We start from the raw sequence: 27983 nt of genomic DNA, 5'->3' as shown, positions 1-27983 counted from the left end.
GCTCGCGCCGCCTTCCGGACTCGGGCATGGCGCGGGCGGGCGAGCAGCGCGGAGCCAGGCCGGGACCCGAGCTGTGGGGGCGGCTGCTGCCGCCCAAGGACGAGCCGGGGCTGGGGCCGGACGGGGACGAGGACGAGGAGGAGGACGAGGAGGAGGAAGGCTACGAGGACGCCGTGCTGGGCGAGCCGTTCCTGGCGGGCCCCGCCGAGCTGAGCTGCGAGGGCGCCGGGCAGGCGCGGCGGGCTGGTGAGCGCGGCAGGGGGAAGGGGGTCGACGCAGGCACCCCCCGCCCCGGGTGTAGCGGGTTTGTGGGGGGCAGGTGACGTCACCGCGGGGGGGGTGGAACCCTCAAGGCTCCTCTCCAATCAGAGTGGACCTGTGGGGGGTGGGGCGGAAGAGGGAAGGAATTTACTGCCTGAGAGCAGCTCTAATTTGAGTGGATGTGGGGGAAGGGCAATTTACCGCATTTACTTACCGTAATTACTAGCCCGTGGGCAAAAACTGGTCCCTTTCAGCTCCTGATGCCCAGCCCCACATTCACTCCCTGCCTGACCTGACTTGGCAGCGCCAGGGGTGCCCCCTGCAGCTGGTTCTCTTGCAGCTGGCACTCGGGGCAGGCAGCAGAGGCAGGGGCTGCGCTATTCCCCCCCCCACGTGAACCACTGAGCCCTGATCTATGCGCACCAGTGGCTGAATCAGCCGTGCTGGAGCGTGGTGTGAGGCCGGTGCCTGGGGATGCTCCAGGATGCCACTGTGCTGGGATGGGGCCACACTCCAGCCTGCCGGGCCACTGGTTCCAATGCCTGGGATGTGGCAAGTGGAAATTTGGGAGCAGGGGGAAGCAAATGATTGCTGCCCCCGGTCCCCCACTGCCAAATTTTCAGGCCCTTGGGAACCCCTTTGGACCAGATCCCACCAGCTGGCCAGGGGCTAAATTAACACCTAGGGTGTGGGCACTTGTAGCACCTGGACCATTTTCAGTGCGTTTTAGCCGAGATCGTCCAGACATAAAAGCTGGTTTGGTACAGTTTTAAACCACCTGCAATCTTTTAAAAGTACCCAGAAAATCCAGTGTTTTGTAACTGGTTCTCTGGGATTGGGATCAATGTTGGCTGCAGACACCAGTGGTGCTGCAGGCATCCCACACTGCACTGTTTCCTTCTCCCGCTTTTCCCATTGGGCATTGGCTGATGTGGTTTGCTTGGTGCCCCCTGGAGCACTCCTTGGCAACTGCTGACCTCCACTTCTGTTCCTGTTACTAGTTTAAATTGTCCCAAGAAATCAGTTGATTCACACCTCTGAGAACATGGGAGCTAACCATTTCTCTGTGGGCACGTGCCCTTGGTTTTTCTGTGCATCAAACAGGCTTTCTCCTCCTTCTCCTGCTAATCTCCACGCTGGCTGCTCTGGTACTGCTCGCTGCTCAGGTGGTGTTGAGGAGGTGGTCTCTGCTTTGAGCAAAGAACAATTCATGGGCCAATTCAGCCATTTTGGGGTGTGAAGCGCTGCGCAATGTATTAGTTTTCTTTCACATAGCATTGACTTGGCCCATTATAGTTTCCTTCCATATACATAGTCTTTATTATCTGAAACCTCAGACTAGGTTGTGCTATTTGATGCTTTAGCGAGCTATTACACTGCAATAACTGGGCCAAACCTTTTTTAATGTTTAAAACTGAAAGTTATAACTAGTTACAAATTATGCTTCATTGCGGTTGTGTACAAAAAGTGTCATGAATCTATTGCTGGTAAAGTCTGTAGAGAAATTTTTTTTTTTATTATTATCAGAGAAGCAAACCTTTCGGCAAGTTTTACATTAATTGAGAAGCAATAAACTAAAATCATGCTAGGTGCCAGATCCTACACCCCTGCCCAAGTGTAGTGCTCGGAGTAAAATTATTTGGGTGCATCTACACTTTCGTTAATGAGCCTCAATTACTGCTCATTTAATTTAGTACTTGTTTAATGAAGTACTAAATGTACAGTAACTAGAGTTACTGTGCAGTAGTGCCAGCACACACTTATTTTGGGATTCTTTAGCCTAATAACACTATGCAGTAGGCTATTAGCACAATTTTTAACCGCCACGCTACTGCAGTGTTATCAGGCTAATATGCAGTAAGCATCTCATGTAGACACACCCTTTTGTTTATCAGCACTTGTGGAATTTGTCTCCTTGTTTGAACTCTTATAATGTCTGAGTCTCACTCAAAATTGGGTGTTAGACAAGAATATAACTGCATCTGGAACTTTTAGTTAGGTGAGATTTAGAGGTTTATTTGAGTGCCCAAAAGTTCCTTTTTGAAGTGGGAAGAGTCAGCACCTGGGAAAATTCTGGCACTACATGTTTGCACACTGACGTCCTTTAAAATTGACCAGCAGGTCACTCTGGTTTAATTCCTGAACACAGGCTGAGGGACGTTGAGTTAGCTCTTTGGTTGTTTTTCCAAGCACACATTAGTGTTTTCCTTAAGAATTGAGTTCCGATTATGTTTTTTTTTTTTTAAGTAGTTGTGGTTGCAGTTCAAGTTGAGAAGTATGTAGCTTTGTCTGGTGATGAGAAGCTTGCCTGTCTTTATTCTGCAAAGGGGTAGCATGCTCAAATCCAGTTAAGTTTGCACTCTATTTACTAGTTCTGTTAAATAAAACCTTGTCATTCTTGTAAGGAAAATAGGACAAATGAAAGTAATGAAGTTAAGCAGTTAACTTCAATTAACCTTCACTTCTACTAAGTGATAAACATCTCCTGGCATTATCTCTTGAAAGTTGCAGAGTGCTGAAGATGCTACCATAAGCTAATAATAAACTTACTGTTTCCAAATAAGCAGCTGTAGGAAAAGGGTGTTTCCCAAACAGTGTATCCTAATACCAATAAATTTTCCAACAACTCAGTTAAGCTTGGATGAGATTCGTAGGGACACAGACTGAAAAGCGTCCCCTGGCCAGTGATTCATTTTCTCTGCATTAGCAGGTCTAAAGGCAGTGATGCTGAAGTAGAGTGCCACCTTGGAATGCCTTGAGATTAGCACTGTTAGGTTTACAAACAGGATTCACAAGATAAACCCAGAGATTTGAAATGGAAATCCATAGGTGTGGTCTTCCTGAGTTCTCTGTAATAGAAAAACTGCCCTATTATTTTTCTGTAGTAAAAAAACAGAGTGAGAACTGAGCTAGCGTTTTCTAAGGAGTGCCTTAAGTCTAAAATGTTTCAGAACTATACTGACCTGAGGATTTCCCAGACTCATCTCATTAAACCAAAACACTGCCTCAGACCTTCATACACATCTATGTGGCAGAACAAAAATAAACTACGGTGTTGTTTCTTAACCTGAGTAGAGTCAAGGGACCTCTTGGAGAATGCCAGCTCTTACCTTTTGTTCATTTTCTAGCTATGAAAAAATAGCATAGTTCTCTTGCAAAGATATCAGAAAAATCGCAACAAATCAGAAGGTATTTGGCATTATGGATTCCTGTTTGAAATCTCTGGTTTATGTTGTTAATCATGTGTAAGTATTTACATACCTCTTAGTGCTAATATTGTACAGCACCCTGTGGCACTATTAAAAGGATTTTGTGGCACCCTGGTTGAGAATCCCTGCACTACAACATGTCACAGATAAAAGCAGAGGTGACAAGGGCAGCCAGCTATCTTGTCATGCCAACGAGGATCACAAGAAGGTAATCCCCCCCCGGCACTGTTCTATTCAATCTGAGCCAGGGGAAATAGCCTTTTTGACTCCAGATTAGTCGATTAGCAGGGTTCTGGGTTTTCCATTTCCCATGGAAAAATGGACAAAAGCATGGATATTCCCCTTTGCCGAAGGAAACTGTGGATTTTGTTGTTTTGCAAAGAGCTCTCCGCAGATTGGCAGAGTTCCAGCCTGTAGGGGGCTGAGAGGGAGCAGGGGGAGGGCTGTCCAGCAGGGGTTGCCATGTGCACATGTACACGCACGCATGCACATGGCTGCCAGGTAGCCTGAAGGATGAGTTGGGAGGAGGTGGAAACAGAGGGAGGGGGACTTAGCAGCAGCCCCAGCTCTGCCCCAGCTCGGCAGTGCGTGGGGCTTAGGCCCCGGGGCTGTAATGCATGGCCACAGGGCCCCAGCAGGGAGTGGGGCAGGGCTGCGGGCGACTTGTTCAGGGCAGCAGGGGATGGGCTGGCTTCCTGACATTGTGTGTGCTCCTGGGGGACAGGAGGAACCTATAGGCCCTCCAGCTGTGTGCACAGGGTGGGCATAGGCTGCCTGCTACTCCCACCCTGCTGCCTTCCCCTGGGGCCTCCACAGCCTGGTGGGTGCAACCCAGCACTGCAGGGCACAGCAGTGCTGTGCAGGAAAGCTCCCTACCGCTGTGAGCTCTACACTGCCCTAACCACATGCAGCAGCCTTGCGGGCAGTGGTGCAGGGTTGTGCCCGTCACTGCAGCCCCATGCAAAGGGGACGCAAAGGCAGCACACAGCTCTCAGCAATAAGCAGCTTTTTTGCATGGCCTTGCTCTGCCCTGCAGTGCCTGGTCACACCTGCTGGGCTGCAGAGGTCCTGGGAGAGGTCAGCAGGGGGGAGCCTAAGCCCGCAACATGCAGCCCACACCCACCCTGTATACAGATCTGGGGGGCACAAGTCCCTGCTGCCCTCCTGGGAGTGCACAGGAGCAGGGAGCTGCCCCCCCCCATCAGAGCCTGCAGCAAGGATGGGGAGGAGCTAGGTTCTGCTACTACCAGGGGAGCAGTGGGCTGTGGACCCGGGTCCCTGACCCCGTAGCCCCTGGCAGCTGGGAGCTCTTTCCAGCAGGGGTTTGGGCGGGGGGGAGTGAGGGGCATGAGCAGGGCCAGGCAGGGGGCTGTGGCAGGAGAGTGGGGGGCACCAGCAGGCCTGCAGGGAGGCTGGGGGTGGGTGTGAGGGGTCCGTCTGCCGACCGACCGACTCACTGGGGATTCCTGGTGAGAGGGGAGTGTGTCGTCCTCACTGCGCTCATGCCAGTCTCGCCTGCCACGACTTTGGTAACCTAGGGGTTCATAATTGTGGCGCATGCAGTCCAGAACCGGCACTCCGTCTCCGCGGGGTCCAGGGGTCCTGAGGGCTCCTCCTCCCCTACACCCTCGCCCGATCCTCCGGGAAAGTGGCCGCCTCTCAGGGCAGGCCACTCATCAGGGCGCTAGTCCCAATAAGGTTTGTGAAGGAGAAAAAAACTACAAAGTCCAACAAAAGTTCCTGGCTGGGGTTCACCGGGGTCGGGGTTTGTTTGGCCCCTCGGCTGTCCCCCACAATATCCCTTATCAGCTGCGGGCTGACCCCCTTCCTGGATCCGGGCTGGGATCTTCCGCCCTCTCCCAGGGGCCTCCTTCCGCCCCTTAGTCTTCCCGAGGCTCACAGGTGCAGTGGTTTCCCCGCCTGTGATTGCCCCTATATTACAGTACTTACAGTACCCGGCTCCTGCCGGGTGCCGCCGCTTCCCGCGGCATTAAGCCGCTCGTCTCTCCACCGCCGGTCGGCCGGGCCTCCTCGCTGCGCTGGGGCTTACCCCTGCCCCAGAAGGTCCTGCCTCGTCGCCAGGCGGCTCGCACCTGCTCCAGGGTGTATTCCCCGACGCCGGCTCTTCTCCCGCTCACCCCCAGATCCGCTGCTCCCGTCTCCGCATCCGCCGGGGCCCTCTCCTGGCCCGCCGGGCTCCTTTTATCCGTCCGGGTAGGTCTCGGCCTGGGTACTTCCGGGTTCCTGGAAGGGGGAAACTTGAGTGCCTGGCTTTCCACCTGGACGTCGGGCCGGTTTCCGCCGCCGTCAGTGTTGCCCTCGCCCGGCACCTTCTTCACCCCCTCACAGTGGGGAGCAAGGGGCCTTTTAGTTAATCACAGATTTGAGGGTTTTAATGGAAGAAATTATGATTTTTTTTTTTTTTAATTTTTTTTCCCCCCCCGATTTATTAAAAAAAAACAAAACCCCCCCCAGGATGATTAGTATGCTCTGGAATGAAATTATGGACATCTGTCAAAATAATAAAGTTAAAACTATTTCTAAATTTGTTGACCTAGTGATTTGTTTTGTAAAATGTAGTTAAATTTAAAATCACAATTTTTTTTAGTCTCACCATTTGTAATTTATATTATTATTTTCAGTTATAATACAGGAGGAAACATCCCAGAAGAAATATGCCGTAGTTGGACGTTTTCCGTTTGTTGGCCCTTGGTGGAAAGTTAACATTAAAGTTAAACAGGTGGGATCAAAGAATGTTGCACAAGGATATCCATCATATTTTCTACAGACTGATATTGGAGAGAACCAAAAAGAAGTGTTTTCTCTCTTCTTGAAAGAGTGTGAAGTTCCTGATGATTTTATACTAGCATTTTTTAATTGGCTTCCTGCGAATGCATCTTTGGACTTCAGAAACCTTGAAGAAATACTAGATGAGTTTCAAAAGTCAAAACTTAAGGGAAGAAAAAATCCCAGAGAGACCAAAGAATTTGATATCTTTGTTTACGTTATGAAATCGTGTAAGTACATTTTATGTATTCTCACATAAAAATATTGAAGTTTTTGTTTTCAGATTTTTTTTTTCAGGCTAATGTCGTAGCACACAATGCATTTAAATAAACGTTTATTTTACAAAAGATTTTTCTTGTTCCCGTGCTTAGCTTCAGGTATGTGAGTAGTTCCACAAACCTGTTTAAAATTGAGCATGTACATAAGTCTGCATGACCTGGGACATGAAGGAGTCAGATAGGGGGAAAACATTTTTAGGTGGGGGGATGGCATTTAACAGACAGATCCATCCAATAAATTTTTATTTATCTCAGAACTAGTGATTCAGCTCTGTTCAGCTCTCCTTTATGTGACACATTGAGCTGTACATGATTCATGTTTCAGGTGATATGATTTGTATAAGTGCCAGCTAATGAGATTTCCTTTCTAAGACAGAAGCATAGGGCTGGAAGAAACTTCGAGAGAAACTAGCCCAAACTTCCACTTGCAGGCAGGGTTAAATATACCTAGATCATGCCAGGCAGAAATTTGTTTAAGTTTAAAACCAGGTGATAGAGTTCCCCTTCCTCCTCAACCCAAAACCTTTTTATTCTGTATGCCCACTATCCCACCCTAAATACCTTTTAAAGTACCAAGGCAACACTTTCTCCAGGAGAACTGGGGCTTATTAATCATGGGAGTTTTTGCCATTTAAGCTGCATGTGATGCAGATGACTAGACTGTCTTGATGGGAGTTGGCCCCAGATAAACTGATTATCTGTTTTTAGCTTATGATGAGTCTCCAATGAAGGAGGTTGCACAACATTCATAGATTGTTAGGGACTGGAAGGGACCTTGCAGATCACTGTGTCCAGCCCGCCCCCTGCTCTAGGCAGGAAGACAGCTGAGGTCAAGTGACCCCAGTGAGGTGGCTGTCCAGTCTGCTATTGAAAGCCTCCAGGGTAGGTGACTGCCCTGATTGACAAGTTTTTCCTGGTATTAAGCCTGAAGCAGCCTTTCAGGAGTTTGTATCCATTGGTCCTGGTCTTCCCCAGGGGTGCCCTAGTGAACAGTTGTTCACCGAGCTTCTGATGCATTCCTCTAATATAGCGGTAAGCCGCTATGAAGTCCCCTCTCAAACTTCTCTTCTTTAGGCTAAAGAAGCCCAGGTCCCTCAGCCTTTCATCGTATGGCTTCCCTTGCAAGTCCCTGATCATACAGGTGGCTCTCTTCTGGACCCTCTCAAGTTTTTTCATGTCCTTATTGAAGTGCGGCACCCAGAACTGGATGCAGTACTCCAACTGTGGTCTCATCAGTGCTGAGTACAGCAGGAGTATCACTTAGTTTTACACAAGATGCGGCAGTTGATGCATGCCAGTGTGTTATTTGCCCTGCTGGCCACCACATCGCACTGACAGCTCATGTTCATGTGATGGTCGATCATTACTCCTAGGTCCCTTTTGGCTGTGGTGCAAGTCAAGCTGTCACCTCTGAGCCTATAGGTATGTTGAGGGTTGTTTGCTCACAGATGGAGCACCATACACTTGAAAGTGTTATACTTCATCTGGTTCCGGTTTGCCCAGCTCTCGAGCTTGTCCAGGTCAATCTGTATTTGCAACCTATCTTCTGGCGTGGCCACACTGCCCCATAACTTGGTGTCATCTGAGAACTTGGCCAGTGAGCTTTTCACTCCCCCATCCAAATCATTGATAAAGATGTTGAAAAGCACCAGTCCAGGCATGGACCCCTGAGGGTCACCACTGGCCACTTCCCTTTACATTCTGTTCCAGTTTCACCACCTTTACAGTTTTCATAATATCCAGCATAAGTTGTCTTTGCCCTAAATTATGCTCCTTCCTCCTGATCTTCCTCACAGTGTTCTTAGTCGCCTTTATAATAACCTAAAATAATTCATTATTTTGGGTCATGAATTCCATTGCTTTGAGTGCTGTTCTCTTGGAGACTGAGCAATTGCCTCCAAGAACTTGCTGGAGGAAAAAAGATCTTCTAGTCACTTTCTTCTAGGGAAGGCAGTTGATCAGAAAGCTTGATTTCTTGAGGTTTGATGTACGAAATTTGAATTGATGTGGTTTACAGTATTTTTAAATAACAGGTAATTTTTTTAATATTCTTACTTGCTAAGGGAGTGCACAAGATTTTTTTTTTTAAGCTCTCTCTTCAGGAGCATATAGTACTTTACAAAGAAGGACAGTTTTATTCTCATTTTACTGAAGCACAGAAAGGAAGTGACCCACTCAAGGTCAAGGTTGTCTAGTAGGCTAATGGTAGACCACAAAATAGTACCTCATACTCCAAAGTAACTATTGTTTGTTTTTTTTTCTTTCCAGTAAGCCACACTGGCTACCTCTACATGAGATGTTGACTGCCATAGCCCATGAATACTGGACAGTAGTGTCATATGGCAGGAATCATAATGCAGTAGCTCATGACTACTGTATGGTAGCATTACAAGTCAGCATTACAAAAAAGCCATTGCTTGGCATAATTGCACAGTAACTCCAGTTATTGTGCAGCCAGCATCTCGTGTAGACATGGCCATTGAGTCTTTTCCCTTCCTTCCCCTGTAGTTTCTGGTCCTTTCCCTGTCCCCAAGTCCCCTGCCAGTTATTGAGAGTTTACAAAAATATTTACCTACTTTCTACTATGCTGTTCTCTTCTGCGTGAAAGCTCTCCACAAACTGGTAGTGTCAGCCTTGACTATATGTGTAAGCTGATTATATATAAAATGCTGTCAAATGCACGGTGTCGGCAAAACAAAAAAATAGGATTGTTTTTTCCCTAGTCTCAATTTGAGTAATTGTAGTTATTATTCATATCAATAGTCTGTAAAATGTTTTCAGATTATTAATAAAGTTGGCTATGCACTTTTTTAACTTGGCTTTAAGGAAAGGAAATGCAAGAAGTGGAAAACTAAAGAACAGCTGGATTTAAGGTTTTTGAGAGTAGGCCTGCTAATCTAAATAATGAAGTTGAATTGCTTTCTAGAAATGTTTTTTGTGGGTGTATTTTAAAAAGGCTTGGTTTGTGATGAATCTACAGTTACAGGAAAGATGGTATGGATTGCTTTGATGTTTCCAATGATCCTGGAATTCCTGCCAAGACTTCTTCCACGTTATTTTTGCAAACTCTTGGAAGAAGTGGATTTGTGTAGAAAGACTGAAATGAACGGAGATGAGAGAGAAAATGCTTCTTATGGAATGGGAAGGCTAATAGCATTGAATAAGATATTAAAGAATGAACCGTGGAAACTTGGATTCAGCACAGTAAGTTATATGGATATGTTATATTATTATCATAGAAATTAATACTGTTGTTCCAAGCTATGATCCCTGACTAATTGTATTGAGGTAAGCCTATGAAGATTGTTCTTCACTGTCTTGTGTCTCTACCTAGCATTCTTCTATGCAGCTGCACCAAACTGTAACTTTACTGCAATACCTTATCTAATCTTGTTAGCACTATTCCTGCTCCTTGTGCAAAAAATTCCAATATAATTTGGACTAAAGGAAAAGTTATATTTTTCTTTGTGTACGGTTTGCAGAAAATGAATGTTGCTTTCTGGTTTGGGGAACACAGGGGTTTCATGTAAAAGATACTGAGCCCTTAAAGATGATCATTGTAATGAGTTGGAGGAAAAGTAGTGAGACAGACAGATTTCTACATTGGTGTTAAATTATTAACTGCAGACGTGTGCACGCTTTGAATATCATTCCAATTTTTAATTTTCTCAGTATACTTGCATGGGGGGCGTGATTAAACTTTATTGTCATGGTTTCTTAATACATTGAAAAATCTCATGGTGGAAATGAATCATCTCTCAGTAGCTTAAGTTTTGAAGCTAATTCCTTCTTTTTAAGTCTCACTTTTTTTTTCAGAGCTCTCATACCTCCTCTGATCCATGTTCTGGCTTTTCACGTCCAGTAACGTTATTTTGGGCTTTGTACCAGGTCTTAATTCCAAGACTAGGACACGGTTACTCCTTAACCAATAACATGCATTAAGCCCTTAGCAGTTAGAATTCTAATATTGTAGTTAGTCAAAAGCAATACGACATGCTCACTACCCTAAGATGTAATGAGCACTGTCACTGAATGGCCAGTCTGTGAGGTCCTGACTCCTTTGTCTGAGTTCTGAATCTTGGATCGGTGACCAGATCTTTCAGGAACAGGTTCTGAATAGTACACTCTCGCCTCTCTTTATGTACCATATACTTAATACATAAAATTAGCTTAAGCCTTCCTCCTAATGCATGTTAATAATCTTGCTTCTGTTTGCCAAATACGGTTACCCTTAACCTGAATTTTTTATTCTGAGGTAATATTTTCATTCCTAGCTGCGGTAGGTTTTGCCCAAGCTATATTTATTCAATTTAGTTAGCCAACTTCCCAATTCTTTTAGAGTTGGGAACAGTATTTTCCATCTGCTCCTTTTCACCAGGTGCAAGTCTCGACCACAATTCAAGCTAAGTCCACAGGTTAAGCGAAGCGCAAAGTCAGAACCCAGGCCTGAAGGCCTCTGGGTCCCAATAGGCTGGTTAACTGAAATTACAACATTGGAACAACAGTTTTGAATGTGTGCCTTTTAAAATCTTTACCATGTGCTTGATAAGCAGTAGGATCTCAAGATATTTTATGTCTGAACTGCTGAGTTCTATTGAGGCTAAATGAGTTAGTGTAGAGGAAAAAAGTATTGTTTGAACAGAACTGCAAAGATTGACAGGCTGTACAGCATATAGCAGTGACACTCAACCTTTTTGGCTTGAAGGCCAGATGGGTGTTGCGTGGTTGTTTTTGCTTGGGTTTGAGAAGGCAGAATGACTAGTGTTTCTTAAAAATGTCCATATATTTTTCTAGACTTCTTCATATCTTTTGAATTATAGCTTGTATTTATTTATTGCCAAAATCATTATTCCTGTATCAATATACCAGTGTCTCTTTTTATAAAATAATTTTAAACTTTTTTTCCGTTTCATGGGAAGATAACTTCACGAGAACTAGGCCATTTCCATTGTGAGGCAACTTGGGGAGCTTTCTGCCAGTGTGAACACCTCCTTTGGAAGATTCCTGAACTGCAGAAGAATGCATTAATAATATACGATGCACTGAAGCAAAGATGTAGAGATACGGGACATACCTGTGAAGATCAAGATGAATTAACCAATTTGGTTTCTAAAGATATGCCCATAGAACATGCCTGGCAATCCCTTAAATTTTTGAAAGATGCGATGATAGTGGTCAGTGAGAAAAAACTTATATTTCTTGCTCCACTTTACAGAGCTGAAATAGACATTGCAGGTTCTATAAAACATCTGCTAGCAGACACCACATGGCAGCTACATAGTGATGTGCGAGAGGTACTCAATGTTAGTAATATTAACAAATCAAAAGCAAGAGATGATGATGGTAAAGTATCCAATGACCAGCTTTGTGAAGCAGAGAAACTGAAGGCAAGCCATATTCCAGATAGTCATGACAACTCTGACAATAATTCGATTTCTGGTGAACAGACACCAGATATAGAACCCATAAATGAAGCAGAATTGGATCTAGACCAAGTGAATGCTGTGAAGATGATTTGTTCTAATCCTGTGACAATCATAAGTGGAAAAGGGGGTTGTGGGAAGACTACAGTAGTTAGCTCTCTCTTTCAGTATTTACAGAAGATGGAAAAAGAAATAGAAGATACTTGTAAAAGTTTTGAAAATGACCAAGATGTATCAGATGAGTGGAATACCTTTCATCATTGTTCTGACAAAAATAATGTTCATGAACGCAAGCTTTTAAATGTATTACTTACTGCTCCCACAGGAAGGGCAGCAAGCCTGCTGAATGAGAAGACTCATCTTCCTGCTTATACACTCCATCAGGTATAGAATGTAGCCTTTCATACTCTTTCTAGTCATCTTTTTAGTCTTTGCTCTTACTTTGTATAAGAAACAGTTTGGTAACTAAACCTGTTTCGTAAAGGTTGTAACTCTACATTTAGATGTAGCTTCTCAACATTTAAGTCCAACCTTGTTTTACAAATCAGTATTATAAAATCATAACTGGATACATTTTTCACTTTCTTTGTATTTTAAATGGCATAGGATTAGGAGGGTTCCAGTTTATTTTATCAACTTGATAAAGCTTGAAAAATTTGTAGTATTTAAAATTGAAGAGAGCAGTCTCTCCTTTCATCCACATGGTGGCATATATCTACTGTACTGCTCAGGAGGCATAGAAATGCCATAGATATCCATTGAGAATATTGGAATTTAGGATGATTTTCATAGATTTCGTAGACATTAGGGCTGGAAGGGACCTTGGGAGATCATCGAGTCCAGCCCCCTGCCCAAAGGGCAGGAAGTCAGCTGGGGTCATAGGATCCCAGCAAGATAAGCATCCAATTTACTCTTGAAGGTGTTCAATGTAGGTGCTTGAACCACCTCCGCTGGCAGACTGTTCCAGATCTTGGGGGCTCGGACAGTAAAGAAATTCTTCCTTATGTCCAGCCTGAAACGGTCTTGCAGGAGTTTGTGACCGTTCGACCTCGTGATAGATTCCTATGTAAATATTTATGTAATATTTAGATTTATGTTTAAATTTTAGAAAGTTAGTTTAAAAGTTTAGATTAACTTATGTTTTTGGAAAACATACAGCAGAATAAAACTATCAGTAAAAAATTGTCCCTAGCAACTATACTACAGAATAATAGTCTTAACATTCATACCATTTAACTTAAAAAAAAAAAGAGGGCCTTTGCCCAGTGGGAGAATAGATTCTATGTTGGACCAATGTAAGAAGTGAATTACACTGAGTCTTCTGCTGACTATAGCTTCTCACTAACTTTCCAGTCTAATAATTATTAAAAGAACTCAGCAAACCACATTTGAGTAAGGGCTATGTTTTTGTGGATATCTTTGCATGTTCCTTTGTATAAGCAGTCTTTATTGATTCTTCCATCAAAGTACATGTTTTTAGCAGACGTGTTTTTCTGGTAATTGAAGAGTAAGATTGAATGTTAATTTTGTCTCATTATGTCAGGGGTGGCAAAGATCTGGCCTCCCAATCCATGTCATTTGGGTTGTGGAGCTGTGGCATCCAGCCTGTGTGGCTCCCCATGGGGCTGGAAATTTGGCTGTGGGACAAGAGGTTCCTTGTCATGGCTCCCAGAACGACAGCAGTTAATGCTGCAGCTGTCTATTCCACTGCCAAATTTCTGGCTTCATGGACTGGATTTAGACCACTGATCCATGTTGTCTGTCCTGTGGGGCAGGAAATTGGTTGGTGGGAGCAGCAACAGCTACTGTGGCTCTAGGAGCCTTAGCAGTTAATACTACTAATGCCAAATTTCTGGCCCTGAAGACCTAGATGAGTTGACACCCCTGCCTTTTATGTAAATTGAGATTTTTTTTTTTTTATGATAGAGACAGGATGAAAGATGCCATGTTGTGCTTCTTACCACAAAAAGTTGTTTAATTTTGATAACTTCAGTTGTTTCTGGAATAGAAATACATTTTAAAAGTTTGGTTTATTTCTAGATCATCCATAGCTTTTACGCATGGAACTCAAAAGATACATGCTACCCATGGAAGTTTTCTTCAGTGACGGTTCTGGTTGTAGATGAAGGGAGCTTGGTGTCCATACGACTTCTTAGTGCAGTTTTAAAACTTCTGTGTGCACATGCTCAACTTGCCAAGCTTATTATTCTAGGTAAGTGAAAAGTAAGAGGGTATATTTAGTTTCACGTCAACCAGAGAAATACAGCATGAGTTGTGCAGAATGTGAAAGACCTTGCTCTCTGTTGGAACAGGGCTGTTCAGCGCAGGTCGTGGATACTGGTGTGCTTGTCTGGGGGAGTTTTAAATAGAACCCCTACTGCATGCTCCACTGTTGCTACCACCATGCAGATAATCCTAACCCTGCTGTTGCTATGTAAGCCCACCTCTGCTTCTGCCCACATATGGCCGATTTCCTTCCTGTCTCCCACCCCCTGGTAATGCTGCTGTGTAAGCAGTGTGAGCCCTCTTGTCCAAGCCCCCTCTCCCTCCCCTGCTGCTGCTGCAAGCAGCCACACAGGCTGCTACCTCCTACCTGCCCCATGGACCCTGGCCCCCATCACTGCGGCTTCTGGAACAACGATAGGAGTGGAGGTTGGGCAGGAGTCTGCAGGCTATACATTGATGCCTCTCAGGATGTATGCAGTCCATAAGCTGTCAGGCTGTATTTAAAGAGTGTTTGTGATCCCATGATAGTTAGTGAGAGGAAATGCAGCAGAAACTTGCCGGTTTTACTTGATGTTTACATGGAATTTTTTTGAACCACCATAGAGACAAGCCAGCCTTTCCATGGAGATCTCTGTTCCTGCCATAAAATCATAAATGAAATGAAAAATAATTACATTATTCAGCCTACGTCCTTCTCAGTGCTCCTGTATGCATGGGTGGATCCAGGATGGGGACCATACTCCCCCTTGGCAGTGTGGCACATGTCCAGTGAGCTCTCTAAGCTCCCCAGCATATCAGTGCAGCTGCTGACAGAGGTCCACCAGTGTCGTGAGCTCTTTGAGCTTAGCACCTGTTTGGAGCAGACTCTGGCTAAGGCCCCTGCTTTCACACAACTGCAGAGCTCAAAGAGAGAATGCTACCATTAGTCCACCTTCTTTTTCCTCCTTTTCCCCCACTGAATTTGGAATAGAGGCGGTCAGGTGGCAGTAGCACTCTCACTTTCTGGACTCCTGGACTGTGGCCAGAGTCCAAGCAGTCAGCTGATAAACTCAAGATCTCACAGCATCGGCAAAACTCCAGCAGCAGCTGCACTGGCATTCTGCTGAGCTTAGAAACCTCATTGTGCATGTGCCACATGGCCAACTGGGGGGTGCAGCCACACTGCTTCAGCCCATCTGGATCCGCCCCGACTATGGTGGCTGGCATTTTGTTTGGTTCTAAAAGTATCAAGTAATGAGAATTTGATAACTTCCTCTTACATCTTTCAGCAGCCTGTTACATCTTATTAGGAAGTTTTGCTTCATTCTATAATGTGACTTCAAAGATGATGTTGGTAGCATGGTGAACAAAACAGAAGAGAAGTAAAAAGCTTAAGGTGTGCCAGGAAATGAATGGCCAAATTGATTTGTTTTTAATCCAACAAACAGAACAGAGAAGCACAAAGAGAATTTCTCTTGTACTTTTGTGCCTGCTTTTGGAGGTTGCATATTTGCTTATCAGTTATGTTACTCATTTTTTTAAAAGTATGACTTTTTAAATATGCCTGCAGACAAGTCTGACACCTCCCCACCCATACTCTAAGGATGTGTTAGTAATGACATTAAATAACAACTAATGATTCTCCTCTAGGGTGCCGTGGTTCCCACACAAACATGCTTCACAAGAGGAAACCCAGAGATTTCGAATAGGAATTCACAGTATTTAAAACATTCTGACCTGTTGTAGACTTTCCAAATTTTTTGCAATAGAAGAATTTCTTTATTATTTCAATAAAAAAAAATGAGTGGAAATCTAAGAACTGGCATTTTCTGAGAGGTGCCTTAAGACTCATGGTGGCGCCTTTAAGTCTAAAAGGCTAATGACCACTGAACTAATAATAATGGATTTTAGGACTGGAAAGTAAGACCCAAACACACTGAAAATAGCAACACCTTAGAAGAATTAAGACCGTGCTACAATCTGATTTTTAAAAAAACCCCACCTTCAGTGTCTCAGAAAAAAGCAGTTCCACAAAATGTGTACGGAGTGTGCATGTGGTAATTGTGTCGTGGCAAAGGGAGTGGGGTGTTTATTTCTTGCACTGCCATGATTTAGGAATGTTTTTATAGCTACTCTTTCTGGTCTTTAGTACTCATCATGATTCTAATCCCTTTCATTTAGGTGATGTTAGGCAGTTACCAAGCATTGATCCAGGTAATGTGCTGGCTGACATGTTTGAGGCTCTGAAGTTAAGAGGTGGGTCTGTGGAACTGAGAACTAATCATAGAGCTGAATCTCAGCTAATTGTGGACAATGCCACAAGGTAGGCTTTTATTTTTGGTGTACATTACTAAAATTTTCATACTAGTTTGGGCCATTAGCTTGCAGGTGACAATGGTGTTGAGGTATAACTAGAGTAAGTGGCTCACTATTTCTGTTTACAGAATCTTATATTCAAAATATAATTCTTTGATAAAAATCTCAGCCTGAAATTTCACATGAAATTTGCAGTTTAAACAAAAACATTGAGAACAGTTGTTGGAGTTCTCTTGGATAATACAGGTTATATGTTAAATAAAACTGTAAACCTGCTAATATCCATCGTTTATATGACCACAAGAAAAAGTTTTGTTTATATTTAAGATCTGGGGCCAGATACTACTGAAAATCTAGGTTCCTATACAATCCATAGGGAGGCTTAGGCAGATCTGAAGAGTAATTCAGTTTGAATAAGTTTAGGCACCCAGGGTTCTCTATGGGGAAAGGGAGGCGATTCTGAAAGCATGATGGTGGGTAGAGGCAGCCATTAGGAAGTGCTGAGCACAGGCTTGCTGCTGAGCCCCTCTAAAGAGCTCAGGCACCTACATCTGACTGCACATTAGGTGCCTCCATTCGCTTCATTTCACAAATGAGAATGTTTGTTTATGTCACATTTATTATATAACGTTTAATTTTTGTAACTTCAGTTGTTTCTGGAATACGAATTTAATTTTAAAAGTATGGTTTAATTTATTTATGAGCTGCTGAGGAGAGAGATGTTCTAGTGTAGATACTTAGCCAGGAGGTGGGAGATGTGTCTCTGAGTCCCTTTCAGGTGAGACAGGCTGAAAAACCACATTTACCACTTCCCAACAGAATGCCCTGATCATCACAAACTAGGCTTTGGGGTATATTAGCCACCCCTCCTTTGAACCTGCACAGCCAAGAATGTGAAAGTCATGGGGTCAGAAGGAAGCAACAGAGAGCCTGATTCCAGAGGCTGCTGGGTTCGGGCTTTTCTTTGGGATAGGGGTTGACCTGGGTTCTGGTCCCTGATCCAAGGGATATTTCTGTTTAACCAGTGGTAGCCTAATCTAAAATTTATGGAGAGAGCTTAAGTCTCCCTGTTCTCCCAGGAGAGCGCTCTCATAGCTTGGCTGCAATCAGCTTCCTCCTTCTTGTTCTGCTTGCATTCTTGTCTTCCTGGAGTGCACCTTGAATGGGAGGAATGGGAAGTGTTTTACAGCTTCATGGTTAAGGCATTTTCCTGGAACACTCAAGCTCTCCAACTGAAGAGGCCCTAGAATCCAGATGTCCTGCTTGCTTTCTGGGTACTGGCCCTAAACTCTAGGCTACAGGGGAAATGTAGCATTGTTCATTTTGAGCTGAATTCAACATAGCAGGATAAAATAAATAAATTACTAGTGCTCATCTGTGGCCTTCACTTGTATATAGCAAGCGTCTTTCAGTTTTACAGAAAATGGGGAGGTACTCAGTTCTCCAAGTCTGGGGTGGCTAACTCATGACACAAGTGAAATGGACAGCTGCTGTATGTGTTGTGAGCCCTGGGCGCTCAGTGAAGGGAAGCACTGGAATGGAAACTGGAGTGGGGCAGGACCCTGCTTTGAGAGGAGAGTCACTGATAAGAGCCAGGTTAACCCTTTCCCGCAGCCACCAAATCCAGGGATTTGCATCCTTGCTCTTCATGTACTGTGATGGTTGCAGGGAAGTGTTAACCTGGCTCTTGGTAGTGACTCTTCCTCCCCCTCAGTATCCTGCCTCTGCTCTGTTCCCTGCAGCAGCTGGAGGCTTGAGCCCCTCCCCACCTACACGCATAGTGTCCCAGGGCACAAACTCTATCAGATGCCTCTGGGGGATGGGGTTCAGAGAGGCACTTGGGAAGGGGGCAGCATTTGACTTGTGGCACACCTGCCAGAAAGGCTGGCCACCACTGGTTTAATAAACTTAAATGTGGTCTTGTCTGTACTATAGAACTTTTGCTGCTTATGGCTGTGGTGGTACAGCCATGTTGATAGAGCCCTCTAGCGTAGACTCATTGTAGGCTGACACTTTTTTTTTTTTTTGCAATATGACTATATACCATCTTCCTTAAAGGCATGCATTACCTGAATGAAAGCCCACACTTGTCAGCAATGCGTTGGCTAGTAGGAGTGGTCCCATATCTCTGGTCAGCATAGCTCTCCTGGTACAACTTTGTAGTGTAGACCTGGCCTATGAATCAAAAGGTGCAGGTGCACAGCTGGAGTGTTTTAATAGGAAACTCTTTTTTCTTTTTGTGGTTTAGAATCTCACAGCGGAAATTCCCAGTATTTGATGCAAGAATCACAATCACTGGCTGGAATGAGAATGTGACCATGCCAAGCTCTGAGAAGAAATTTATTTTTGTGGTTTTGCCTTCCGAAGGAGATTCTGATTGTATGTTTGTATACCGAGTTTATGATCCATCTTGTAGTAATGCAAGAATTCTCCTCTTCCAGTTTTGCTAAAAGTAACAATTTGAAGATGAAACCAGTTTAATATACCGTAGAGCAGAAACAATTTCAGTACATTTGAATTGTTCCATTTAAAAAAATAGAAAAAAATTAATTAAATTATGAGCTCTTTTTGCATAAAATGAGTTTACCCGATAAGAGTGAATTGTTTGCAGTAATTAAAAAAACAAAACAAAACAAAACCTGTTAATATTATCAGCCTACTCGGAAAAGTAGCATGGCATCAGATACTTGAGTCATGAGAATGATACAAGAGCATGAGCACTTGAGTTGCAAGTAGTCCTAAAACAGCTGACTCATGGAAGCGGGTCATTCAGCCTGAAAGACTTTTCCTGAGCTGGACACCCCACCCCCAGATCCAATCTGCAGCTTCTTGCCATGGCTGCCAGAGCTGCTGAGTTGATGCAGCCAGCCAGGTGTTAACCCCTGTGTGTTGACCACGCTGTGGCAGCTGCAGCGAGAAGCCCTCTGGACCAGATTTGACCTGCCAACTTCTTTGGCACTCCCAGGTTAGATACAGGACACTAATAAAGGGAATATTTATAGGATAATGGACATTAGTTTATTTATTCATCTATTTATTGAGAGAAAGTCCATTGTCTTGTTTGGCATTAAAATGTTGATTAGGTAGAAAATAGAAGGCTACTAGGCATGTTTTCTATTTTAGATACCACAAAAAACAAAATATGGGGACGTTATCCTTGTAGTAGTTGTATACTTCTCATCAAGTAATTTATTCAGCAGTCAGTGTTTAACTTTTATATACTGTGTTTACTTAATTCTGATATGAGGGGTTTTTTCCCCTATGTAATGTGAGGGGGGGAGAGGGGAATCCCTTGTCTTAAAATTGAGTATAAAGGTGGTGTGGGGGCAGGTGGCTGCTGTGGCTTGGACATCAGCCCCCACCCAGGGTTAGGGCTGTAGCTGCAGCTGCTGCCTGCCCCTGGCACCCTGCCATCTCCCCACCCCCATCCCAAATGCAGCCTCTGGTTCCACCTTACCCTTTCTCTGTGCTGGTAAGCCCCATCCATGCTGTAGTCTGGGGCACTGGGCGTGACCCCAGCCCAACTCCATAGCAGTGGTGCAACTTTCACAGCTGCTGTAGGGGGCTGGGCTTGGGCTGTGTTTCATGCTAGAACAGGGATGGAGCCTCCAGTATGGAGCAAGAGTAAGCAGGGTAAAGGGAGGAAGCAGAGAGCAGAGGCATGAGAAGAGGGCAGGAGGGGGAGCAGAAGTGGAGAGAGAAGTGGGAACAGGCTGGTGGCAGGGAGAAGACACAAGCAGAGGTCTAGCTGTTTGACCTCCCCATACCACCTTCTCCCACATTGCTGGCCCCCCCCCGGCAGCATTGGGAGGAGGGATGACTAAAAGATGACCCTCCAATAATTAGATTCTATACATGGAGAATTATACAAATATATAAATTTTCCATGTAGAAAACCTAATTATTGTGGTGTTTGTCTTAAATTCAGTGTTTTCTTAGATTCCAGTCAATATGGTAGATTCTGATACAAAGTTTTAATTTCCTAGTTCTAGAGCTTTCTTTAGAAAAAAACCCAACAAATTAGTATTTCTACAAACTGTCCTGTCAAAGAATATCTTCAAAGCATGTTTTTTTAATTGTGTGAAACATACTGAATTATACCTGTTTACCAGATACGAGTTCTTCTCTGTTTCTCAATTCCCCATTTCCTCAGAGCTGAGCTATTAGAAAGCTGCACAGTGCTCATAACTTTTTTCTGGTAACCAAGAGTTGGCACTCTTGGGCTTATTAAAGCAAATGGTATGAAACCAGTATTTTCTTATTGAATTGTAATTTCTACCTCTCAGATTTCACTCTGCATTTTTATACTTTATCTTCTCATTCTTATAATCAGGCTTGCAATATGCCATAAAGACTTTACTTGAAAAAGGACCAGGATTGCAAGATCCCAAACAATCACAGTTCATTGCTTTCAGAAGGTAAGACAGCATGTATACAGATACTGAAAAACTCCTGCTTGTGAGCATGTTCTAAAAATGTCTAAATACAGTGAGTTAGAGATGGGTGTTATAGGCAAAAGCACTAGGGAAACTATAGGCCACTTGTCTTTTATTTCCCTCTACCCTGTCTTCTGGTATTGAATGATTCTTTTATGTAGACTTCCAATAACTTGGGTTTTCCATAAGCTTAATGTTATCTCTCATCTGTGGAGCACCTTTGCAGAGTACATTCTTGCCTGAAGCCATCTACATAGCTGATGGATATACTGTTCACACTTGTACTGGGGACCAGTATCTTTCCTGTCCATGATGGTTCAGTACAAAAAAATTTCACATGACAGTGATGGCCCCCTAGCGAAGTCAAGTAGATGGTCTTTCCTGAATATTCCTCAGACTGGGGTCACCCAGTTTGGGGAAGATATGGGGTGAAGAGGAGGAGACGAGGTGGTTACAGAATGGAATACCTGCATGCTCCCTTGCTTAGAGATTTGTAGTGTTGCAGATTTCCCAGAAATTCTGCAAAGTTTGCAGTGCTAGAATTGAAAGCCTGTCCACACACAAGTACTGATATATGAGCAATAGTGGGGGGGGGGGTGGCACTCAGTACATGGACTTAGTACATGGTGCACTCAGGTCGGGCAGTTGGAGCCTGGCAGCTACTCCAGGGGTGTGGGTGGGGAGCTTATGCTGCTGCGTGCACCATGGGAGAGCTGAGGGAGGGGGAGCACATTTCTTCCCCGCACCATGCCTCTGGATGAGCTGCTGGCCTCTGATTGCCCCATGACCTGTCCCAGGCCAGGCTGGGTTGTGGGACAGTCCCCACAATGCAACAGGGAGCAGGGGCAGGAATGAATGATTTGCCCCTGCCCCTACCCCACTGTCTCCTGTACTGTGGAGGTGTCTACCCCCCCTCCCAGCTTAGCTGCCTGCTGGGCCAGCTGTGATCCTGGCTGTGCAGGGTATCTGAGTGCGTGCCCCTCTCCCTTGCTGCAGCAGTCTGCGGCTAGGCTGCCCTCCAGCCATACCTGCTGGCCCCCTGCATGTGCATTTGCGGGGGCTGAGCCTGGTTAGCACCCCCACCTTCTGCCATCTATGTGTATGAGTATAATTTTTCTTGGGTTCCTCTTCCTTCTTGGAAGCAAACCCAGATAACCTATATAAATTCTGCAGACTTATTTTTGCCTTGTAGTTTTATTTTTGGAATTAAATATATTTTTTTTCCACCAACATCTTCTAAATTGGCTTGTAATTAATGAACTTTTCTTTAGCTATCAGTTATAAGATTAGCATTGTTAATACTAAAGTGGGCATTGGCCCACTGTCTGTCCTGTCATGCTTAGAGAAGTCAACAACTCTGCCTTAATGTTGATGTATTTTTCTAGGATTTTGAAAAGACTTTATATGTAACTGCCTGCAATTTTTCTTACACCCTCCATCTATTGTTTTGTAAGGGAATAAGGCTCTACTTCTTGTTTCATATGTTTAGGCAAGATTGTGATCTAATAAATGAACTCTGTTGTCGACATTATTCAGATCATGTAACGAGGTAAGACAGAGTTTTGAGAATCAAGGCATGTTGTGTGAGTACATTTTTTTTTCTTCTCTTTTATCCATCTCAGTTTCTCTCTTAATACTGTTCGAGAAGCCAAAATTCCAAATTCACTAAAAACAAAAAATCTGCTTTAGATGTATTACCTTGTTTGTTTGATGCAAATAAGTAACAAACTAAACTAACTTACTTGTGATTCTCTTTACAGATTTTTAAACATACAAAACAGGGCACATGCTATTTGTTTTTTGTTACTGTACTGGAATTTAGTTTTTAGTGACTGTCACACTTAGTCATAGCATGTTTTGTAAAAGCCCTTTAACAGTATCTAGGTACATTTTAGAAATAAAGATTTCCCTTTGCTGTTTCCTAATTTAAAATATACAAATGGCTTTAGCTTTTATGAACATTTTATATGGTATGGGGTGCCAGCCTCATTCTGTACTGATGGCTTAGTGCTTTATGCTGTTACTCTTTAATTTCAATTTCTGTTTCTGATACAGAAACCATAAAAAGAAACTGGTTTTTCAATGTAATGACAAAATTTGTTGCACAAGGAATACCTATCTTACAAACCTTCGTCCAAGAAATACCAAAACCTGCACAAGAAATAGTGATTCGGATAATCCTAAGCAATGTGACTGCATGGCATGCTCAATAACGAAAGTCTCTGGCAATGAGCAAAGACCACGTTTTAATCTCGGAGATGGTGATAAGGATGGCAAACGACTATGCAATGGAGATATTTTTTTCATAACAGATGTATGTATGCTTTTACCACAAGAAGCTGGGTGGAGTTCTCAATAACGGTACAGACAGAAGTGACAATTTATGCCTGATCTGGCCACAAAAAGTTTTATAGCTGTGACCAAACACAAGTGCATGGCAGCAAATGGTTTAAAAAATCGCCAGTGAGGTGGCTGGTGAAAATCTGACCCCTCATTGCATGAGATATCAGATAAAGATGTTACACAATGTTCTGTCTTTGTAACGTGTTTGTGGAACTCCCAGCGTGTCACTGTTTTCAGAATGGAACAGGGGAAAAGAGAGCAGAGGGAGGTCAGTCTGGGGACTTTTTACCCCCAGAGGGTGCAGTGGTTGTATTACAGCCCCCCTGAGGTGGGGGGGCTCTAATTCACCCTCGCCACCCTACTGCACCAGCTGGGGAGCCCCAAGAATGAGCTCCTTCTGCTGCCTTCCCCCCACTCCCATTCTGAAAACAGTGCTTGACAGAGCGCCCTGGCCATGGGAACCTGGCTGCAGGCTCCCAGCCCCAGCTAGATTTCCCTGTCCCCTGCAACCATCAGTGAACTTCTGTTTGAACTGAGTAATGTTGTAACTCAAGCTTTGCAAAAATCATTCTGAGTTGCAGCTTGGACCTGCACTGCTTGTCTGCACCCTAAATCACAAACAAAAATTAAAATGTAGTTTTCTCTCATAGTAAATATTTGACCTCACTAAATTCAGGTGATGGGTAACCCTTTTGCCTCTCAAGAGAGACCTAGAATTGTGGTGGCAGGTTTTTTTGGCAAAATTTAAAGGGCAGCGTTGATAATACCTGCTTGTTGTTTTGTTTAGTGCTGCATATTCCTTTGTCTTGAACCTCAAACATTCACAGTAAAAAAAAATTAATTTCAAGAAATATGGTATTTATTTCTAGGACATAAACATTTGAAGGGTACATACCTGAGGGACAAGATAGTTTTCTAAAGATTGATGGAGGTGTTGAGAGAGGAGTTTTTAATGGGTAGTGGGACTTACTAAATTTAAGTAGTATGAAGCTGGCTTTTCTGGAAATCAATTAATTAAAAGATGGGATCCTTTTAGAACTGGGAACATCACGTGAGGGTATAACTTTCCACTGTTCAGATTTTTCTGCTTGACATAAAAAATATATTGGGATATCTCAGTTAAGTCCTACCCCCAAAAAAATGTTTTTATTATATTCTCTTATTCTTGACTGAATTGGATTGGTCAGCATGATGATATAGCTCTAAACATAAATAATCATTGTTATAGTTGTATTTGTGGGTGTATGGGTGTGGTGGGAGCATGCACATTGGATTTCTGGTTGTTAAGTCTCTTCACATGATGTTTTTGTAGGATGTGAAAATTAATGGATGCCGTCTGTTGACTATCAGCAGCACATATGGCTCTGAATTTACTTTATTGTATAAAGCACTGAGAAGAGCATGTCGTATAAAACATGCATGGGCCAGAACTATTCATACATTTCAGGTAATAACAGTTAATACTTTTAGCAGAGTTCTGCCAACCAGTAAAATGATTGAGCTTTGCATTGCTCTGTAACTTAATGGGAAGGCTCAGAGTTTGGGAGCACCATTCAAGCAAAAGGCTCCTTGAAGATAAAATCAGGAACAAATTTGGGGGTTAGGGAAAAGCAGTGGCTTCCCTACAGCCCAATGTGGTGATTGTGAAGGGGATGTGTTCTTTTTCCATGCTTGACTGGAATTGTAGAATAATGACACATTGTTGGTAGGATCAAAGCACCCTGGGATGGTGGAGGACTATGCTGTGGAGAGGGAGAACAGAGGCTCTCCCAAGAGAAACTGAATGTCTTTATGTAGCCTATGTTGAAGCACTGGTGTAGTTTGTTTCTATAGACTGGGCTTGTGATTGTTGCCTATGGGCTGCTGTTTGGAACACCAAAAACAAATCGAAGGGGTTACTGTTCTTGTAGTCAATTTTAGCATCTTATTTAGGCAAAAACCACTTTTCATAGAATCTTGCCACCTTTGTTCATATTGGTATATGGCTCTGTAAGTAATGCTTAAAACTGACACAGTAATCACACCCACGTATGGAGATAATTTTATCAGATATTTTTGAAGTTGAGACTCATGTGTTGCACTCTTACCTTTTTTTGCAAACCCTTTTCATTAACGCCTTGAAATTCTCTTAACTTGTTAAAGAGCTCTTAAAATTATGTGCGTTGCAGGGTTCTGAGGAGAAAACAATTGTCTACGTAGTTGGGAATGCAGGCCGGCAGCATTGGCAGCATGTATACACCGCTGTAACTCGAGGACGCTGCCGCGTCTATATTGTAGCTAAAGAGACTCAGCTTAGGAAAGCAGTTACTAGCAGGAATTTCCCCAGAAAAACTCGCTTAAAACAGCGTTTAAAAGAGGCATTTGCAGAAGCGAGCAGCTGTCCAGAGCAAACAGACTTTCTTCTACAGAGTCAATGTCGGAGTCAAGAATATGACACCCTACCTGGTCTGGTGTCAGTAACTCAGGATGTTCCTGATGTTTCTGTACCAGCTGAAGTTGACGTCACCAAACAGGAGAAGTGTACAGTTCTTGATGAAATGGAGACTGGTAATGGACAGAGGATATCTGCTGCACTGGGCAGCGTAGGAAGAGAGACTGAGACGCCTGTGAAATTAAATGGATGTAAAAGGGAAGGGAGTTCTACATGGAATTCTGAGAGCCCTTTGAAAATAACTTTGGTAAGAAACTTTTGGAGGGAGGGCAGGATTTTTTAAATTACTCTGTTACAGCAGTGCAAATATTACTGATACCCATTACCTAATTTGTTAGCTTTTCTAATAATAGTCTGCTGAAACATTTCACTACTCAGAAAAGTGTTGAGGGATGATGCTTATAATTTAGGGGTACTGGAGGGGAAAAAACCTGGTAATTGTCATAATAATAATTTATAAATGCTACGTAGAAGCTTTTTTGGCTTGCTTAAACTGAATTACCTGATAAGATTAAAGCAGCTCATTAAAACTGTGAGAATTGTTATAAATCTTGTTAATAAATAATTACAATTGACTTTTTATGAAAAAATTAACCTGTAGCTTGTACTTGAAAGAAAAAAAAATATTTAAAGTCAGTTCAGAACAATACATTCTTGGACAGTGGTCCCTTCTCTTGTCCACATGTTTTATTACAGTTTCATCATAACTGTTCTTGTTTTTGTTTGTCAGATGACTGCTGAAGAATCTCCACTTGGGACTGCCAAACTGAAGAATCTGAATTTGGGAAACTTCACTCCAAAAGCACTTTTTAAAAATTAACAAGCAAAGATATTCATTACTGTGCTACTTAACTATTTTGTACAATGAAAAATATGGTTTTGGAACAGAAACATTTTAAGTATTCATCTCAAAGCTTTTTAAATATTTTTCCAAGTTGTTGAAACACAGTTTATTTTAAAATGGACATTTTTTGGTCAACTCTATTTTAGCAGAAGTTAGAGAGAGAGATGTTGGTTTTCAAGAAAATGTTGATTATGTTGCCTTTTTATTTGGGAAGAACAGATAAGTTGCATGGACATCTTCAGATACAAAATTCCCTTCTTTACAAGATGGTACAGTCAGAGCCTTAAATGGTACATAAAATATTGGTGCAACCCAGAGGTATCTTCTAGTTTATCTCTCATAGTATTAGGGCTTGAGTAGAGGCGTCATTGCATATTCATACTGGCATCCTGCCCTTTTAAAAACCAAAGATTTATACATCATGTGGATTTTAATTTTCTATGTAAATTGATGGAAGTTTCAGTATGATAGTAATTAAGACACTACCACCATACATAAAATATTCTGCTGGAACATGAATTTGAATCAAACTGTAATAGACTGTACTGTGAATTAGACTATAACCAAGTTGCAATGAGTGATTTTCAGGGGTTTTCTCTTTGCACTGCATAGGGCCCAGAAAGTAATATGTCAGATTCCAGTTTTCTGCTCCTTATGTAAGTAGTAATGGGCTTCAAATGACTTTGTTTAGTTTTGGTAATGCATAGTAGGGCCAAATCCTGTAAGATACTGTGCACACAACACTCATTAGCAGTGTTGTATGTTAAGTCTTTGAAAAACAATGAAGCTGCAAGTGATTTTCTTTCTTATACAGTTTGCATAATTATGCGGCTTACTGCACTGGAATTTACAGGATTGGGTAAATGTTCCAGCCATTTCAACTGATATGTACTTAAACTGACATGGCTTTCATTTGCATGTTCCGTAGATTATAAGAAATGTCAGTGCTTCTCTAAAAAGTTGATTTGTATCTTGCTTGTAAAAATGCACATTTGTGGTAAAAGATTTACAAAAGAAAAATCCTACTTAAAAATAACCGAAAAATGAGGATAGTGAAGTGTAGCATATCTATAATGGTTTGCTAAGCCTACCATTTTATCTACTTTATAGTACATAAGTTTTGTACATGTGAATACCATCTTAGTGTTAATAACATTGTCTTTTAAATCACTGTTTATTCCATTTTATACAGCTTTCCATACAAATATTTGCAACAGTTTGAGTTTCCAAAAACATACATAGACGATAAATATCATGCTATTAAAGTATTAAATTTGTACAAAAATACTTTACAGTTTAATACTCATTACAAATAAAAATACATATTTAAGTGATTCATGATCCTGTTTCTTTACATGATTTCAGTTTAAACTTTTTTAGTGACTGATATTTTTCTGGCAGTGCTGAAATATAAATTGGACATGACGCTTGTGTATAGGGCAGGTGAGCT

General features: G+C 42.9%; 1 protein-coding gene across 1 annotated transcript; it reads left to right on the top strand.

The window, feature by feature from the left end:
• HELB (DNA helicase B) lies at positions 1-27867 on the top strand. Its single transcript, XM_019543272.1, has 13 exons — positions 1-246; positions 6113-6487; positions 9516-9739; positions 11455-12342; positions 13999-14170; positions 16345-16486; positions 18728-18858; positions 20813-20897; positions 22405-22464; positions 22971-23229; positions 24571-24705; positions 25427-25936; positions 26420-27867. The coding sequence occupies exons 1-13, from the start codon at positions 27-29 to the stop codon at positions 26507-26509; spliced, it is 3291 nt and encodes a 1096-aa protein (XP_019398817.1). The 5' UTR covers positions 1-26; the 3' UTR covers positions 26510-27867.
• The last annotated feature ends 116 nt before the right edge of the window (positions 27868-27983 follow it).

Source organism: Crocodylus porosus, unplaced genomic scaffold, assembly GCF_001723895.1.
Source record: "Crocodylus porosus isolate Cpor-Errol unplaced genomic scaffold, CroPor_comp1, whole genome shotgun sequence".
Taxonomy (NCBI): Eukaryota; Metazoa; Chordata; order Crocodylia; family Crocodylidae; genus Crocodylus; species Crocodylus porosus.
Note: the sequence above shows the minus strand (reverse complement) of the source record. Positions and strands in the feature narration are given on the sequence as shown.